A 17600-nucleotide genomic window follows, 5' to 3' on the forward strand; every position below is an offset into this window, starting at 1 on the left:
ATCATTCAGTCTCTGGTGCTATATGGGGTTCAGGTCAGGGGACATTGATGGCCGTACCATATGAGGCACTCCAACTTCCTGAAGTCGAGCTGTGACAATTCTGCCATGATGTGGTGCAGCATTATCATCCATAAACAGAAAGTTGGGGGTGTACTGGTGGAATTGGGGATGATGATGGGTTGTGTGATGTCTCTGAGGTAAGAACGTGCAGTAACTCAGACATGTACAATGCAAGTCTGCTGATGACATTTTGAGACACACGAGTAACATCTGACTGCCTGCCATCGACCCGAAGGTGCGCCATGGCCAGGTGACGCTGCTTGTCCATTAAGTTACGTTGTGTGTTCATGACTGTTTGATGAACTTGGAGTGACTAACTGACAACGCCAGCTTTTCATACCCACAGAATGTTGTAATTGATGCCACATTGAGAAAGCTGTTCTCTTGGTATTGTCCCCAATATAAGGCACACAATGAGACCATTACATGGAAAACACAAAATGAGTTTACAATACAATTGCCTCCCTATCATAAAAATGTCTGAAGTGAAACAAACACTGTATGTATGACATCCACTAAGTCTGTCACAATATCCCTAACTTATTGTGAGTAGTGTATTTTACACAAATCAATTTTATTTATTCTGTTGTTTCTAATTTTGCTTGTTAAATTCATTGTTATCCTATATATTATGGCTGCTTTACCCCTACATTCAGTTGTCTTAGAGGTGGTTTATTAGTACACACAGGTGAGAGAACATCACACTCACTAGAAAGGACCAGTTGCTCTTAAAGCTGTGTTTACTCACCAGTTGGGGCTGGGATCTACACATTTTGGTGTATACTTTGTGATGATTGTGAGGACTCACGTTTTTTTTAACATTGACCTACTTGTATAACTTGATGGGAGACTGTGTATGTGAGAAATCAGCACTCTCTGCTGTTCCAATAATACAATGCAAATTTCGACAAGGGGAGATGGATATTGGTTAGACAGCCTTATAAATATACGTAGCAGCTTGACCCCATGCTTTTCACTGGCTGTAATCCTTTAGTAGTCCACACACTTTCCTAGTGCAATCAATATATTTGTGTCATACACTGTCACAAAGGTTTTTCTGGTAGTATGTAACAGAAATGCGAAGTATATGTGGCCTAGAGCAGTGGTGTCCACTGAGTGGGTTTACCACTGCCAAACCAAGCAAAGGCACTGACCTTGCTGGGATTCACACGCTTATTTTCTTATCTTACTGACTACTGCCTTTAATAAGGGACAGACTCAGATTTGCTTTGTGGGTTTAAAAACTACAGTTGCATTTGTGGATTAATATCATTTAGAATAAAACATACAAAGTAATTAGTTATTATGGACAACCTCATGATTATGAGAAACGCCGCAATCTTCCCATAATAAATGCATTGCTACTGGCTCATTATTTTCAAGAGAGCGTGTGTATTTGTGTTACCCTAGCTGTGTGAGGACCCTCTCCTCCATGGTGAGGTATTTGTGTCTGTCCTCATCCACCAGCTCTCTCTGTCTCTGTAGAGGCTCCTCGGGTTGCTTCAGAAGCTCCTTCAGCCGGGCAGTGATCTCCTGCTCTGCCCGTTTCAGCTGCTCATGCATGCATTCCTGATTCTGTAGCTGCACACATCAACGAAACAACATTTATGAACACACGCACACACACACAAATCTGAATGCATTCAGTTTTAATGCATATGTGTGTTCAACTGTATCCTGTGACATTAAGACATTAAGAAAATGTTTTAGGAAATGTGAGTAGTATACGCAGCAAAAAAAAAAAAATAATTACTGTACCTGTAGTTGTCTCATCTGCTGCAGCTGGAGCCGGAGGTCTGAGATGTTCTTCTGGAAGTAGACAAGGTTAACCTGTCTAGGACCAGAGCTGACAGGTGTGGTTGATGCAGGGCTGCCATTCAGAGGAAAATCAGAGGAAGCTCCTAACGCAACACAAAACCAAAAGAAAAAAGATTATGAAAAAAATGTGTCACTACACTGTCAAATTAAACTGGCTATTTCATTTATCTGCACTTTATGCCCTTCCCTGTGTTATTGTTGCACCATTGGCTCCCAAAATGCCATGAGGGGTGCTGATCTAGTCACATGACTCACTTGCCTAAGCCTATGTGACTGCAGTACAAAAACACATCAGCTATTATGTGCTCTATGATTGAGGTCTATCTTTTACGGAGTCTCCCTTTACGGTGTCTTTGTCACAATAAGGGTAAGCAGCAAAGTTAAAGATAAGCAAGAAGCCATATAATAATGTTGCTTGTTTATGAATATCATTTTCATTACTACTGCAGATTCCATTAGTGATAAATGTCAGAAGTGTGTCGTGTGACATAAGACGCTGGCCCACATGCACAGACGGCCACAGATCTGTCTTTTCAAAATGCTTCCCTGAACACTGCACGATTCAAATGTCAACTTATATAAATTTGAGTTGAAATGAAATACATTTAGATTGTAACATTGTACATAATGCTTGGTGCAGTGCATATATGCCATTGGGTGTGTTTACATTTGGCCAAAAAATATTTTATATAGCGCATTTCATACCAATGAAATGTATGAAATTAATTAAATGAATGCACAATAAAATTGATAGAAATCCACAACTAAAATGTTGATTGCTGTTAATGCATATCTGAAATCAGAAGGACCATAGTGGCTAAACGCCTCACCATCTTCCACCACGCAATTTGCTAAATTAGGTGAGGGCAGGATTGTGTTAGATTGTGATAAAAAATCATGATCACCTGCACTGTTTGAGCTGTGAACAGGGGAGCCATTCTTCATTTGCCTGTCACTGAAAATAAAAGAATTTAAAACGAGCAGTTCACAGACACATACACACAGACACACACATATTATGACTACTGACACGTGAAGTGAATAACATGGATTGTCTTGTTCCAGTGACACTTGCTATTGGATGAAAATTTTTTCCTACATACTGATGTGTTGGAGGCTTGAGTGAAGAGGACCAAAAATGGTCCGAGAAAGGAAAACGATTGATAGGACATGATTGGCCAGCACTCATTGATGCATATGGAGAGCAGGCTGGCCCATGTCCAAAAAGCATATACTGTGGCTCAAACTGCTAAAAAGGTTCATGCTGGGTGTGTCAGAACCCTCAGTTTGTTGTGCATGGGTTCTGCATGGCTGCAGACCAGTCATGGTGCCCATGCTGACTCATGTTCACCACCATAGGAACCTACAATGGGAATATGAACACTACTGTATTCCCTGATGGCAGTGCCAACTTTCAGCAGGGTAATGCACACTATCACACTTCCAAAAAAAATCAAGAATGATTTGATCAATTTGGTGTCCAAATTTGCCATAACTCTGTCCAACAGAGCATCTGTGAGATGTCCTGGAAAAACACATTTGATCAATGGAGGCACCATCTTCAAACTTACTATTACTTGACACTAGATCTAACACTGGTACTTCAGAGCTTTAGTGCTGTTCATGCATTGACAGGACAGGGATGGCTCAATATTAGGCTGATGGTTGGCTGATGAGCGTATTTGCACATACCAGAGGAATTACACAGTCATGATGGTGAGTCAGGCAAAAGCATATAGGATCAGAGGGGCAGGCAAGTTAAAGCGAAGGCTACTTTATGTAAATATTCCATGCACAGTGACAGAATTATTAATCTTAATGTAGCATTCTTACACCTCACACATTTACCTGAATAAAAACTTTAAACTTTGTTGTTTGAAATGACACCAGCAGTCCAGAGAATCTGCACTTTCTTTGCCTGTCCGAGCTACATTTCCCACAATGCTCTGCGGCTTACCTGGATGATTCCTTGGTGCCATTAGAGTTAGACCCCTTTAAAAGTGCATGCTGAACAAGGCCAGTTAGACTGGCTATTTGCTTCTCCATAACGGTCATTCTCTCTCTGCAGACAGCACAAGAGAACTACACATAACAAAGTGACATGGGGAGAAGGATGTGTGCCACTCTCATTTACAAAAAATGACTAAAAATAGTGGATATACAGACATATCATTTAGGGTTTTTATGTTTAAGCAAACATAATAGTGGTAGTGCAGTTTTGCCAAAAAACAGAAATAAAATGACTGGTGGACCTACTCTGGCGGTCTACCATCATTGTGGGTTTTATGTTAATTTATTTTTTGTGTTAGTGCAAGTGTTCATGAAGTAACAGCCATCCAATGTGGTCCTTTTGTAGATTATTATGATATGTCATCTTTAACCTGTTGTAGACAACGATGTCTGGATCTTTGCTTCAGTTCCGTCATTAAGTTCCAAAATGCCCTAAAATCCCACATCAGATGCTAGTCCAGAATCCTGTACATAAGCTAGTCCTCCACTGATAAATAAGCTTTAAGAGGGTCTAGTGTGTGTATTTGTTAGTGTGCATGTTTTTATATGACATAACCGACGGCATTGCTACTGATGAACTGTTAGACGTAAAGATGCATTGTTAGTGAACTCTGTGTGTGAGTGTGTATATGTATTAGGACATGCCAACAGTTAGCAACTCAAAGCACATGCCATGTCTGAACTTACCGCGCCTCCGGGTCATGTCCAGCATGACCCTGAAAGTCAGATATGGCCGGAGACGGCACACTGCTGCGTGTCTTTGCCATGGTTTCCATGCCAATAGCAGCACCCTCCTTCCTGAGTGACTGCCGTATGGGCGAGGCTCTGTCCATCAGCACTATAGGGCTCTGGGACTGGGTGGGGTGGGGGTCAATCATCCGTATCTCAGTGGGCACCATCCTATGTGGTGAGGAAGGAGGGGTTTTCGATCCCAGTGTGGGCAGCTGGCTGTCAGTGTACTTCCTGGATTTCTGTCGGTAGAGGGATGGGTGATCGACAGCAACCGGCTCTGTGTTATATGAACGGAGAGTGCCGCTGTGATGGGTGTGGAACACGTGATCCAGCTGGTCGGGTGTGGGTGGTGGGCCGTGATGGATCAGATGATGTGGTTCTGCATATAAGCCCTCTCTCATGGCTGGACCACCTTTAGAGACCAAGTCCTCATCTGGTTTAACGTCCCGCCGCTCAAGGATGGCGCTCGGACAGGGGGAGGCGGAGCGGACTGCAGTTGCCACAGGGGCAGAGACAGTGTGTGACATCCGCTCACGGGGCATGGTGGAGTTGCCAAGTGCACTGCCAGGACGAAGCCCGGCGAAAGGGATTCTGGAGGGTGAAGCGGGCATGTTGTGGTGAGGGGTTGGGGGAGAGATGGGAATCTGCATCATGTGAGGAGGGTGCGCGGCCACAGTTGGTTGACGCAGTGGGTGGGGGCCGTCCCGGCCAGAGTACATCAGTTCTCTGTGGATCTGAGAGGTGGAGGGAACCACACACATAACCATATAAATACAACACAGAGAGAGAGAGAGAGAGAGAGAGAGAGAGAGAGACACCACACACTCACTCACATTAATACACAAATCTCATACATACATAAATGGAGGGAATACATCTTTCTCTCTCCCTCACACACACACACACACACACACACACAGAATCATTCTGAACCTAAGTAGTAGTTCCCAAAGACTCTCCAAGTTCAAATGCTTTATAAAAAATTATAAAATCTGCAAAAGTTCAACTAAATCAGGAGCTCTGTGAAAAAAAAGGTAAAGGAGAGAGAAACAGGACAGAAGAAGGAGACTGAGGGGAGTACAGAGCAGGGGAGAGAGGGAGGGAGGGAGGGAGGAAGAAAGTGATATGATGGCTGTGCCATGGGGCTCGTTCTTGTGAGGAAATTAGCAACAGGTGAAGTGGAATTTTAACACAGGAAAACTGGAAGCCACGACCTGACCACCCATGCAGGATCCTGGAGTGGCTATAGAAGTTATGTGGCCTAATAGTTCTGTTTCATGCACAACTGATTTGGTAAAAAAGTGCAGGGGTAATGTAAAACTAAGAGGAAACAGTTACTTTAGGCATGGTAATATTAAAGGGGAGAAATGCAAGTGAGAGTTTTATTTCTTAGCAAAGACAAATTCTAAGAAAAGTGTGTAAAAGAAAGAATGCAAAAGGCCAATGTTTAAATACATAAGGGCTACAAACATTGCCTTTGACTGATGAAGGTAAACTGAGGAATGTGTTTAGGAAATATGTTTTAAGAAAGGTCTTTTTTACGCAAGTTAAATACTTATAAAATATATATGACACCTTCTAATGTAACTGCTGCTAATTGCTCATTAAAGTAAACTTCTGTGTAAGACCTAAGGTCGTGTTCCTTTCAAAACCATAATGGAATAATGAGTGATCAGGAATCCAGTTTGCTCATGCATGTTCATACCACACCCCCCCCTTTTTTTTCCTCAAATATATTTTTATTGACTTTAAGCAAAAGAAAGAAACAACAAAAAAGAACAATGCACTCAATATAAAAAAGATCTCACTAAGTAAATCAATTCCAGAGTTAAGGGAAGAGTTCCATACAAAGATCGGGTAACATTGCAGTAGAGTATTATAGGAAAAATGGCAATTTAGTCATATTTGAAGAACAACAATGATAATTATGTGTGCAATTCTAAACCCAACAACCTTTCCACATAATAACCCCATCCTCATGCCAGATTGATTAATAAAAAATAAAAAAAACAAGATGACAATATTGTTTCTGGAACTTTACTGGGTAATTCTAATAGTCATATTCTGAGACTGAAGGATTGTAAAATACTGCAGGAAGGGCCCCCACACCTTGTGAAATTCTTTGTTGGTATCAGTAATTGAGTAGCGTATCTTTTCGAGGCTTAGACAGGACATAAGGTCCCTCATCCATTGAGCATGGGTGGGAAAAGCAGCACCTTTCCATCTGAGTAAGAGGGAAGCAAAAGATAGTGTCCGGCATTTTACCGGGGTCAGACAAGCATCATCACTGATGCCAAAAAGCGCAGTCAAAGGATTAGGTTGTATACACTGTTTGAGGTCTGAAGAAAGGGTTTGAAATATCTCCCTCCAATATTTTTCAAGGATAGGACACAAACAATACATATGGATAAGCGATGCATCCTCACTTCCACATTTATCACAGCAGGGATCCACATTTGGGTAGATTGACTTTGAACATATGAGCTCTGTGCACAACTTTAAAGTGTAAAAGACAATGACAGGCACATAAAGATGTTGAATTAACCAGTTTAAATATTGAGTCCCATGTGTCCTCACATAATGACATTTTAAAATCCTGTTCTTGATTCTATTAATAGAGGGACATTTCACACCAGCCAGTTTGTCATAAATAAAGGACATTAACCCTTTACGCATTGGTTGCAAAGTAAGAAATATATCAACTCCAAGATCCAAGAAGTGCCAAAACAGAAAATTCATTATCTGAATTCAATTCCAATGACACCTAGGATGGACAATTATCTTTGTTTTGGGAATAGAACAAAAATGCAATACAGCTTATATTAGCTGCCCAATAGTAATAATAGAAATTTGTCAAAGCCAGGCCTCCATAATTCCTAGATTTCTGGAGATGAGCTTTATTTAAACAAGGATGTCTTCCTCTCCATAGATGATTTATCTGAATCTAAAGAATCCAAAAAAGATTTAGGGATAAAGGTAGGTATTGACTGGAACAAATTTAGATTGGATGTTCATTTTAACTGAATTAATTCTTCCCACTAAAGATGTAGAAAGAGGGGACCATTGTGTCAAGGACTGTTTTGTATGATTTTAATAGTGTAAGAAAATGTTTTCTTTAAAGAGCAATTTGTTCTTCCTTGTAACTGTTAAGTAAATTGATCTTGTGCTATTTTAAATGGGAAATTAGAATATTCAGAAGCTGGTGCTCCATCAACAGGGAACAACTCACTTTTGTGCAAGTTTAAATTACCAAATTATCAAATTGAGTAAATATTGAAATCATGGAGGGAATGGATATTTTTGGGTTTGACACAAAAATCAACTCCTCTACTCAAGATACCTGAAACATCCCCACAACTTTGGAGTGCAATACAAGTGGCTCTATAGCCAGATCAAAATGTAATGGACTTAAGGGGCACCCTTGACATGTTCCCTGTAGAAGATTAAAAGGTTGTGACTATTGTGAATTAGTAGGAATAGAAACACAAGAGCAGTTTTATCCATCAAATAAATTTGGATCCAAAATTAAATTTTTCTAAAGTTGCAAATAAATATTTCCATTCCACACAATCATTCTGCATCTAGACAGAGGATACATTCAGGAGTATAAATAAATTACGGATATTAAAATATTAAACATTTTTTATGAAGCCAGTTTGATCTTCAGATATAATTGAGGGTATAATATTTTCCAGCCTGCGAGCTAAAACTTTAGCTAAAATTTTAACGTCAACATTTAATAAAGAAATTGGCCCATAAGACAAACATTCAACTGGATCGCCTCTATTTCCTCCTGTGATTATAGGTTTATCTAATCTCTTTTTATTGTCAGAGGAAATCATAGGAATATTCAGAGGATAAAAAAAGCCGCCAAGGAAGACCGGCATAAATCGCTGGCAAACTGTGATGCACCCACAGGTTCACTGTCTGTGGTCCACAACTTTGCTACTGCTGCTTTTTCCCAAGCTACCTAATGATCTTCAACCTGTGCTTCCTCCTTGCCTCCTCATCAGCATCCTCCAGCCAAGATCCTGACACCAGAGCAACACCAGAAGAACATCAATAACTGGGTTTATTAGTTGAATGATCAATGTGTTGAATGAAGATTTAGAAGAAATCTAGTAATGCTGTCCATTCAAACCATTCAAAACCTCCCCTGAGAAGTGCTTCTGGTTTATCACAGACTGAAGAAAGAACAGTGAAACCTCAACAAGCAGCCACAGCCATGGCAAATTTCACATTTGATTTGTAGCATTATATACATGCCATTGTCTGATCTGGACAAATACATTCAGACTTTTACACGGATGTTCAAATATAAAATAATTTGATTTGTAATTGCTAATGCTGCTACGAGGGTGTAGAAAATATCTGTTATCTGTTTTTTTTTTTTTTTTTTGAATTTGACATTTGACTTATCTCCCTGTCCCATTAGCATTCCGGTTCCATCAACACAAACTTGTAATTACAGAGAGGAAACACAGACATAGGAAACACAATGGTACCTTGTCACAAAGAACTTCATTGAATTTCTTTCTTTCTTTCTCTCTATAGAGCAGATATTGTGTTGCTGTGACTCAGAGGTTCCTCCCTGTAGAGGTCAGACTGAGGGCAGCAGGTGTGGTAAACAGGGCAGTCAGCTCTGCTCGTACCGGTACGATTCCCAGCATGCACTCAGTATTCCATTTACTCCACAGGAAGAAAGGGTGAGTGAGGAGAGAGTGAAAAAGATGAGTGGTTGCAAGATGTAGAGAGAGAGAGAGAGAGAGGGAGTACTATTGTAAGTTTTTTTTTGGACCTGTCAAGCTGATTTTGTTTGTTTCTGTTTGTTGTATGGCCAGTTGCTTAAAATGAACTATATGTGGCATTTCCATAAAAGCGAATGATTTTAAATACATTCTAACATTCCCACATTACAGAACAGTATCCCGAGGGAATGATCCACATAGGGAAGTAGACACTGTGCAGGGCTGTCCTGAGATCCTACTTTCATCAGTAATTTGAGAAAAAACTGTTGCACTGTTAACAAACAGACATACATAAAAAATCAGTACACCAAATTAGCCATTATAGATTGTTAAAAGCTACACTAATTGAAACCATCTGCTCCGCCACTGGCCCAATCCATGGTTGTTACAGTGCAGTTATTAAAACCAGACAACCCTTACAACCCTACATGCCACATACTACCCTATATACAGCCTATATACGTCCTTCTCTGAACTTGAGTCATGATCCTGTCACATAGTTTGCATAATATCAGGAAAATCCAAAGAAGTAGCACTCTGGAAGCCTGGAATTAATAATAATGTGTAAAACCTAGGTAGTTTAAGAATGCTTCTATAATATTTTTAATTTTGCATGGCAGGCTACCTGAACACTGAATGAAAACCCCCTTCAATTAACATGGATTTGGCCATGATCTGAGGGGCTACACAATGGAATACGCTTCCAGTCCATGGCACCGGAGCCCAAGGGAGCCTGTAAATACAGATAAAGTGCTGCTTCCTGCCATGTCGCAGGTGACTGAAAAAAATAAAGGGAGCAGATTTTTGTACAAGACAGATGTCACTGCACGTACTGATGGATTTACAGCTGGCTCGGACATTGTACTGAGTGAAGCCATGGGATGCTGGAATAGTGAAGAAGGGCAACACATCTGTTGATTTTACAGGAGCAGTTAGGGGCAATGCAGCCAGATTAATACAAAAATATATATATATATGAAATTATCTGTAAAACCCCAATGATTAATACAGGCAATAATGTAAATTATTAGGGCACATCTGTAAGAAATTAAAAAGCTACCCATGAATTATGAAAGATTACCATGGAAGGGAATTTTAATTATTAGTGCAGTTAATTACACAACTGTACTGTAAAATTTAATATAAATGTAATATAAATTTTATAATATAAAAGTAATCTCCTGTACTTGTGCCCTAATTTGTGCCATTGTGCAGCATGTATTATGTAAGCAAGTTTGGAGTTGGAGACATGGTCAAGATTAATGATGTGCTGATAAATACATATTCATCATGCAATATCATCAGGTTGGTCTCAAATGTATTCTGCAGCACAACAACAACCCCATACATACTACAAATGTCATTCAGAACTATTTACACTGTAAAGATGAATGTAAAGATATGTGGTATGTTCTCCAAAATAAACCAGCAGAGCTCCTTCAAAAATAAGTGCAAGCATACCTAGAACAATTGATGCCACTGTGAAGGCAAATTAGATTGAATTTAATTTCTCTTCTGCTCATTCACTACATTTTCTTATTTTGATGAAAATAAACTATTAACACGTTCTTTCTTAGTTTGTAGCATTTTTTTACACCTGCCTTAAACTTTTGCTCTGTACTATATGTATCATCTCTATGCTTTCAGGATGATCCAGCTGGAATAATGTATCTGCACAGATATTAAAACCAGGCCAGTAGGTGAAAAAAATCCCACACAGACATGCAAACACACTCATACGCACACACACACAGTGTTTAAACAGGTGCACTTCATTCGATTAGAACCCTGCCGCACTGTGTGTGAATTTGGTGTCTGGTTTCATTGCTGTGGAAAGACTGTCTTCACTGTCATCTGGTCCTGGAAACCAGAATGGCCTTTTGTCTGCGCTCACTGAAACATCTGTCAGAAATAAAGACCTGTTTACATTGCAGGGTGTGTGTGTGTGTGTGTGTGTGTGTGTGTGTGTGTGTGTGTGTGTGTGTGTGTGTGTGTGTGAGCATGTATATGCGTTCATAGCACTGGATTCAGGACTGTATGAGTATGTGTTTAGCACTGAAGTTAAATACTGTGTGTATTACATTCAGCTGTTAGTCTGGGTTAACAGTGTGGAGCATTTCCAACATTTCCTCTACAACCAGCCAGATGGAATGGAATGTGAGTCATGTGATCCCACAGGTTTGCCCAGGACACCTTGTAAATATTTCCTGTGTTGTGATTGGCTGTGCTAAGATGAAAGTCCATTTCTCATCTGCTCCAAGTTACACACTTGGTGGATAATACCAAAGGGCTACATTCAGACTGACCGACAGAAATTCTAGCCTGGCCACCCTCCCTCTCTGACTCTCTCTCTCACATGTACATCAAGAATGGATGCTTATTATGCTTATTATTTATGTTAGATATTATTTTATATACCAATTGAACTGTAACAAAAATACATGATACTGACTAAAATTTTAGGCCATCAAACTCACGATTGGCCCCTGAGAGGGATTTATGAGGAGCATACCCTAGCTCTGACTAAAACAGCCCATGCACAACTCTGAAGAATGGTAAAAAAGTGGGTAAGTAGATGACATCAAAAGACACTAACTTCTGATTAGACAACGTTCTCCATTATTCAGACAAACAAAGCTGAATCAAACCAAACCGTAAGGTTTGCAAGTTTTTGTCAGTTTTAATTACTTTAAATGACATTTTATATGACAAGGACCTGGTTGGCAGAAACATATTGGGTTTGTATTATTTAGGGGTGGGGGAGGGACAATAAATGAGGTCTTTTCAGACGTTCCGATCGGATTTCCCTTCAATCCCCGGGGTGAGACAAAACCCCCCGCAGACATAGCGACAGATTACGGGGAGGATTAGGAAGAAGAAAGAAGGGACTGACAAACCCTTTTGATATGGGATGAAATGCCCCTCAGTCACCTCCAGACAGAGAGCTGAAAAAATTAGGTTTATGGGATAATGAAATGGACAGTGAAAGATTAGGGGCCATGGAGGCCTTAAAGGGTGTAGAGACAGACAAAGAGTGTAAAAATTCTAGATGCAGGGAAATCGATCATGCATGGGATGTAGGGGTGAGTTTTTCCAGTCTCTAACATCTAGGTAACAATTAGTAGCAAAGCATTTTTTGCCTGAAAGGTTCTGTTTAGTGCATAATGGCTACTGTTTTGGAATGTCTCTCATTGTCCAGGGACCTAATTTTACCCTATGTAACTCTTACATGGAAGCAGAGTCAATTACAAGTAGGGCCCTATGAAATCAGTTTTATTTCTTCGGAAATTCCATATTTTCCATTTTAATTTTTCTGAATGTGTTCCGTTATAAACACATTTATTCACCTAAAACCTATGTGATTATGGAGTGGGTGGGGAAAAAAATAACCTGCAATATGACAAATTTGCTTTTGTAAACCACTTGCATATAAATAATATGTCCATCATATGTCCACAATATTACACATTCTTCTTTTTGTAAAATAAAAGTGCTTCACATTTGACCTCAACATAAAAAACGTCGCCAATAAACAAACATTGTTTCCATGACCATTGCTGGCATGACTGGCTCGTGCTAGTTTATTTTCTCTGTTTCTGATAGGAGTTATTGACTGTAAGTGGTCGTCACATACGTTGTTATAAAAGAGTTCTGATTCATAAAATAATAGTTTGGGTATTATGTTCCACTCTAAATTTAGCACTAAGAGTCAAATTCCGTAATTTTCTGACTACATCAGTGTACCAGCAAGCCAAGTCTAAATGGGCAAGTGGTCTGGATTCGACACTGACAGGCTCCTCGCCATAGCTGACCGCACATTTACATTGTGCTTGTGTCCCGCCTCAACCAGAAACACGTGTAGTAGGCTGCAGTAGCCAGAAACACGAATTATACACAATTCTAGTGGATTCCGTTCTATTTGTTGGATTCCTCATTTCCGTTTGCGTTCTCTGCATCGCGGAAATCATAGGGCCCAACACAAGCATAGTTCTAAGTATTGACTCACCCTGATGTCTCCGTTATTGGGCCGGAAGGCATGGGCAGGGTCTTTGTTGTACACCTTCAGGCAGGAGTGGTCTGTGATGTTCCTGTCAGGAGACAAAATATCAGCATACATGAGTGAGAGCCAGAGGTCTCCATCTGAAAACGGTCTGATCTTCCGCCAAGCCAGGTGCCGTCCCGACTCAAAGACAAGGGAGTAACAGCGAGATGTCTCTTGGTAATGGGTGTCTAGGTCCATATCGGTATCTACAAGTGTGTGACCAGGCTGGGACATCAGAGTGCGTATTGAGAACACTGGTGGATCAACGCATGGCTCATGTGTATGAGGGTGATGTAATGGGCTTTACAACTTCAGACACTGAGGTCAGGTGACTACAATTTAGCTTTATGGCTGTGATAAGAAAACAAGGAGGTCTGTTTACGTGCTGGGGAAAGAGATTGATATTATCTGTGTGCGTGTTTGTGTCTGTATTCTCAACAACCAGCCACCATTCTGACTAATATTAAAAAGCAAAACCAACACCAGTAGTTGTGAGGTGTAGTGTTATTTTTAGTAGTATACTTATTTTTCTAGCATATCCGGCAGATGACCACAGACTATCACAGGTAAGATACATGCACCTGGTCATCCACATGATTTAAAAGTAAATGTGATTCATCACACCAAGACACCTTCTTAATATATTCCATCAACTGCCTGGTGCAACTGTAGCCATATATTCAATGTTATTTATATGTACTGAACACCTTTGTATGAAGCAAGTGAGCAAGTATCGAGGCGTGTGTGTGTGAGAGAAAGAAAGAAAGACCAATTTTCCAATCTGCTGTGGACAGAGGCTTTAGAGGATAGATGCAAAGTCCACATTGCATCACTATGGTAACAAGGAGGGTGTGTTCAGACAGGGCTGTTAAATCCAGGACATAGCACTCCGGTGAGAAATATCAAAGAGTCACCCATTTGTATGCATTTCTGTCACTTCTATAACTCAATTACAGAGAGAGACACACCACATTAGACAGACAGAAGTGTTTATCAGGATCTCATCTCACACATACCAGAAACACACTAAGACTCACTACTCACTCAGTGGGCCATAATTTAAACTAGAGGCTCAGAGACAGGAAGACCCAGCTGCCATGAGAGGAAAAGATTTATTATACAGTATCAATCCCAGGAGCACAGGCACTAAGAGACACTCAAACACCTCTGCACATGATCAGATAACACCAGCTTCAGTTTGCCTATATATATTAATTTGATTGGTTATGTCATCTGACTATTCGTCATCCGAAAAATACTCAAGTAAGAGTACAAAAGTATTTAGTGATAGGACTACTCAAGTATTGAGTAACTGTTGGGTTGTAATGTCTCTTTTTTATTTTATTTTAGAAATGATGTATTCATTTCTTATATGTATAATATTAATAAAAAATATAAATAATAATTATATTAATAACATATTAAAGTACGATTTGTAGCAATTAATGGACTAAATCCGAGAGCACAAACTCTTATATCTGCTAAATATATGAGTTAGCAATGATAAATTAAATTTAAAAAATAGTAGTTTCTTATTCACAAATGTACTGAAGTAAAAGTATTGCATTGTAAACCTACTCTTAGAAGTCTTTTTTTTATTTATTTTTAACAAACAAAAGTTTACTACTCAAGTAAATGTAACACAGTAAATGTAACTGTATGTCACCGTGTGTTAGCATGGTGTGAGTATGTGGTGTTGAAGAGTGTGTATTGTGTGTGTGTTGGCTGGCAGGACACAAGAAATGGTGTGGTAATTATTCAGATATCAATATACCCTTTGCTGGACTGGATCATTGTCATAAGTCAGCTTTGCTGGTTTTGTGTGTTTGGGGATCTACTGGAATTACTTCTTTAATACAGTCTGAACCTCTTGGACTTGGGAAGAGCTGCACCTGATATTTGTCCTTCATCATAAACATTTCCAGTCAATATGGCCAACACCTCACTGTATTCAAGACATAAGGGGGGCATCACCCATAACCCCCCAGTTTAATCTCACAAACCCATCCATAACCTACCAGCTACATTACCTAGTTGGTAACACACGTGCCTATGAACCAGAAGATCACCAATTCACAGGTTCAACCCCACTTATACCATTGTGTCCTTGAGCAAGACACTTAACCCTGAGTGTCTGCAGGGGGACTGTCCCTGTAACTACCTGATTGTAAGTTGCTCTGGATAAGGGCGTCTGATTATGTACCATGAGACATCAGTCAAAGGTGAGAAGAAGAAAACCGCAATGACATTAACAATATCAAGGGTCCTTCCTGCTATCACTCATTATGAGGTCATTTCACAGGATGTGGAATGACCTTGTGCTTGGGGAGAGGAAACTAGAGATAACTGTTTCCTGTGCACACAATGAACTTAACTCAAGAGTCATTGATACAAACGCTGATGCGTCACTATAATTATCTGTGAATCTGTTCACTAATGTTGCATCAAGTTGTCTTAATAATTACAACACTCCATTCAAAATCACCACTAATTCCAAAATAATGAATTTTAAAAGGGGACAGGCTTCTAGATTTAAAACCACCCTTCTCAGAACATCACACACCCATGAAGCACCACAGGAACCATTTCAGGCACAAAAATTAAAGCATTCTGATTAGTGCACTACTATTTGACCTACATTTTATAAGTGCTATAGCTTATTAAAATAAATAGGTCATTAATGGTGCGTCTAGGGTTAGGAATCTTAAATCTTGGACAGAGGTGGTAGTAGCCTAGTGGGTACTAGGCTCGTCTTTGAACCAGAAGACCACAAAATCACAGACCATAAAGTCACCCCACTTACTACCCTTGTGTCCCTGAGCAAGACACGTAACCCTGAGTGTCTCCAGCGGGACTGTCCCTGTAACCACTGATTGTAAGTCACTCTTATAAATGTCATGTAAACAGCCAATATCTTACCTGACATCTGTGAGCTCGTAGTAGATGTTCCTCATGTCATCCCTGATATAGATGGCCATACCAGGTGACTCAAGCATCTTCATGCTGAGCTGCTGGGGGAAAGCACTGACAAACAGAGCCTTGACTGTGTCCAGACCTGTGATCTCATTTGGCATGCGGATCTGCTTGATGTCATCCCCGTACTGCAGGAGCAGTACACCTGCACGAGAGAGAGAGAGAGAGAGAGAGAGAGAGAGAGAGAGAGATTGCTTTATCACACATTCCTTGTTTCATGAGCTGATATATGTGGAGAACTCACTTTTTTCACATTATCAATGAAATAGTTTTTGTATTCAGAATAAACAATTGAGTGCTCTCCAGTACATATATGGTACATATATTTAAAAGTGCAATGTTCAGTACGTCACTACATGGAGTGGCCTGATAGTGTTTATATAAATGAGCTGTACATTCAGCACAAAACCTTTAACTCCCATATTTCTTAGTCCCAGTCCATTTGATTTTCAATTTAAGATAATTATTTATGGACTTTTTAAGGTATTTTCATTGCATTTCTTCGATATCCAGCAATTGTTATTCATACACAGCAATTGAGCAAAAAATAAATACCGTATACAATTATCATCACAAAGAATACACACGAGCTCCAATAGAGAATGCAAGACATATTAACTAGGATGACAGCAGTCGTAGACAGTACTGAATGTAGACATATTTAAGCAAACTTTATGGAGAAAAATGTCCAGAGTTCGTACATCGTACGGTCACAGCACTTTTTACAGTAAAACTGTTCTCTTTGCACGAGTTTGCATACTACTATCTATGCGGGTGTGTCATAGTGTGGGAGTGTGTAATACCTAGGGACCGGTCCTTGGTCTGGTTGGCGGATCGGACCACCGGCAGGCTCGCTCGGGACCGGCTGCCCCTGGTAAAGGGGGATGTGAGTGCATCATACTCAGACATGACCTCCAGAGCGTCCAGTGAGCCCAGGGACAGCTGCTCCACCTGCTCCCCACACACTGACAGCTGCGTCGGGCTCTGCGCACCTCTGCGATTCTGAGAATGGAGAGGGCAAAAAAAGCTGAAAAAGCTGAAAAAAAGCACATTTACAAGCACAGATGCAGATGGATGCTGCAGTTAATATTTTGAGTATTTTTGCATCCTTTTCCAAAAAAACAAAAAAATAAATATAAGATCAAATCTGGCACACCAGTGAGTTGAAAGAGATGAAAGAACAAGTACAAGGAGAAGAACAGAGAGAAAAAGTTGAG

General features: G+C 40.1%; 1 protein-coding gene across 12 annotated transcripts in view; it reads right to left on the bottom strand.

Annotated features, from left to right (window-relative positions):
* kiaa1217 (KIAA1217 ortholog) overlaps positions 1-17600 on the bottom strand; it is a 74711-nt gene that overhangs the window by 10599 nt on the left and 46512 nt on the right. For 11 of the 12 annotated variants that reach the window (XM_028964588.1, XM_028964545.1, XM_028964570.1 and 8 more), the window contains 8 exons: positions 17187-17385; positions 16330-16528; positions 13375-13456; positions 4576-5354; positions 3836-3940; positions 2784-2833; positions 1819-1961; positions 1466-1641 (listed from right to left, as the gene is read on the bottom strand). In XM_028964588.1, coding sequence (XP_028820421.1) covers positions 1466-1641; positions 1819-1961; positions 2784-2833; positions 3836-3940; positions 4576-5354; positions 13375-13456; positions 16330-16528; positions 17187-17385 — 1733 coding nt within the window. The remainder of the gene's footprint in view (positions 1-1465; positions 1642-1818; positions 1962-2783; positions 2834-3835; positions 3941-4575; positions 5355-13374; positions 13457-16329; positions 16529-17186; positions 17386-17600) is intronic. The other variant, XM_028964560.1, reaches the window with a different exon arrangement.

The sequence above is a fragment of the Denticeps clupeoides genome, chromosome 2 (assembly GCF_900700375.1).
Source record: "Denticeps clupeoides chromosome 2, fDenClu1.1, whole genome shotgun sequence".
Classification (NCBI taxonomy): Eukaryota; Metazoa; Chordata; class Actinopteri; order Clupeiformes; family Denticipitidae; genus Denticeps; species Denticeps clupeoides.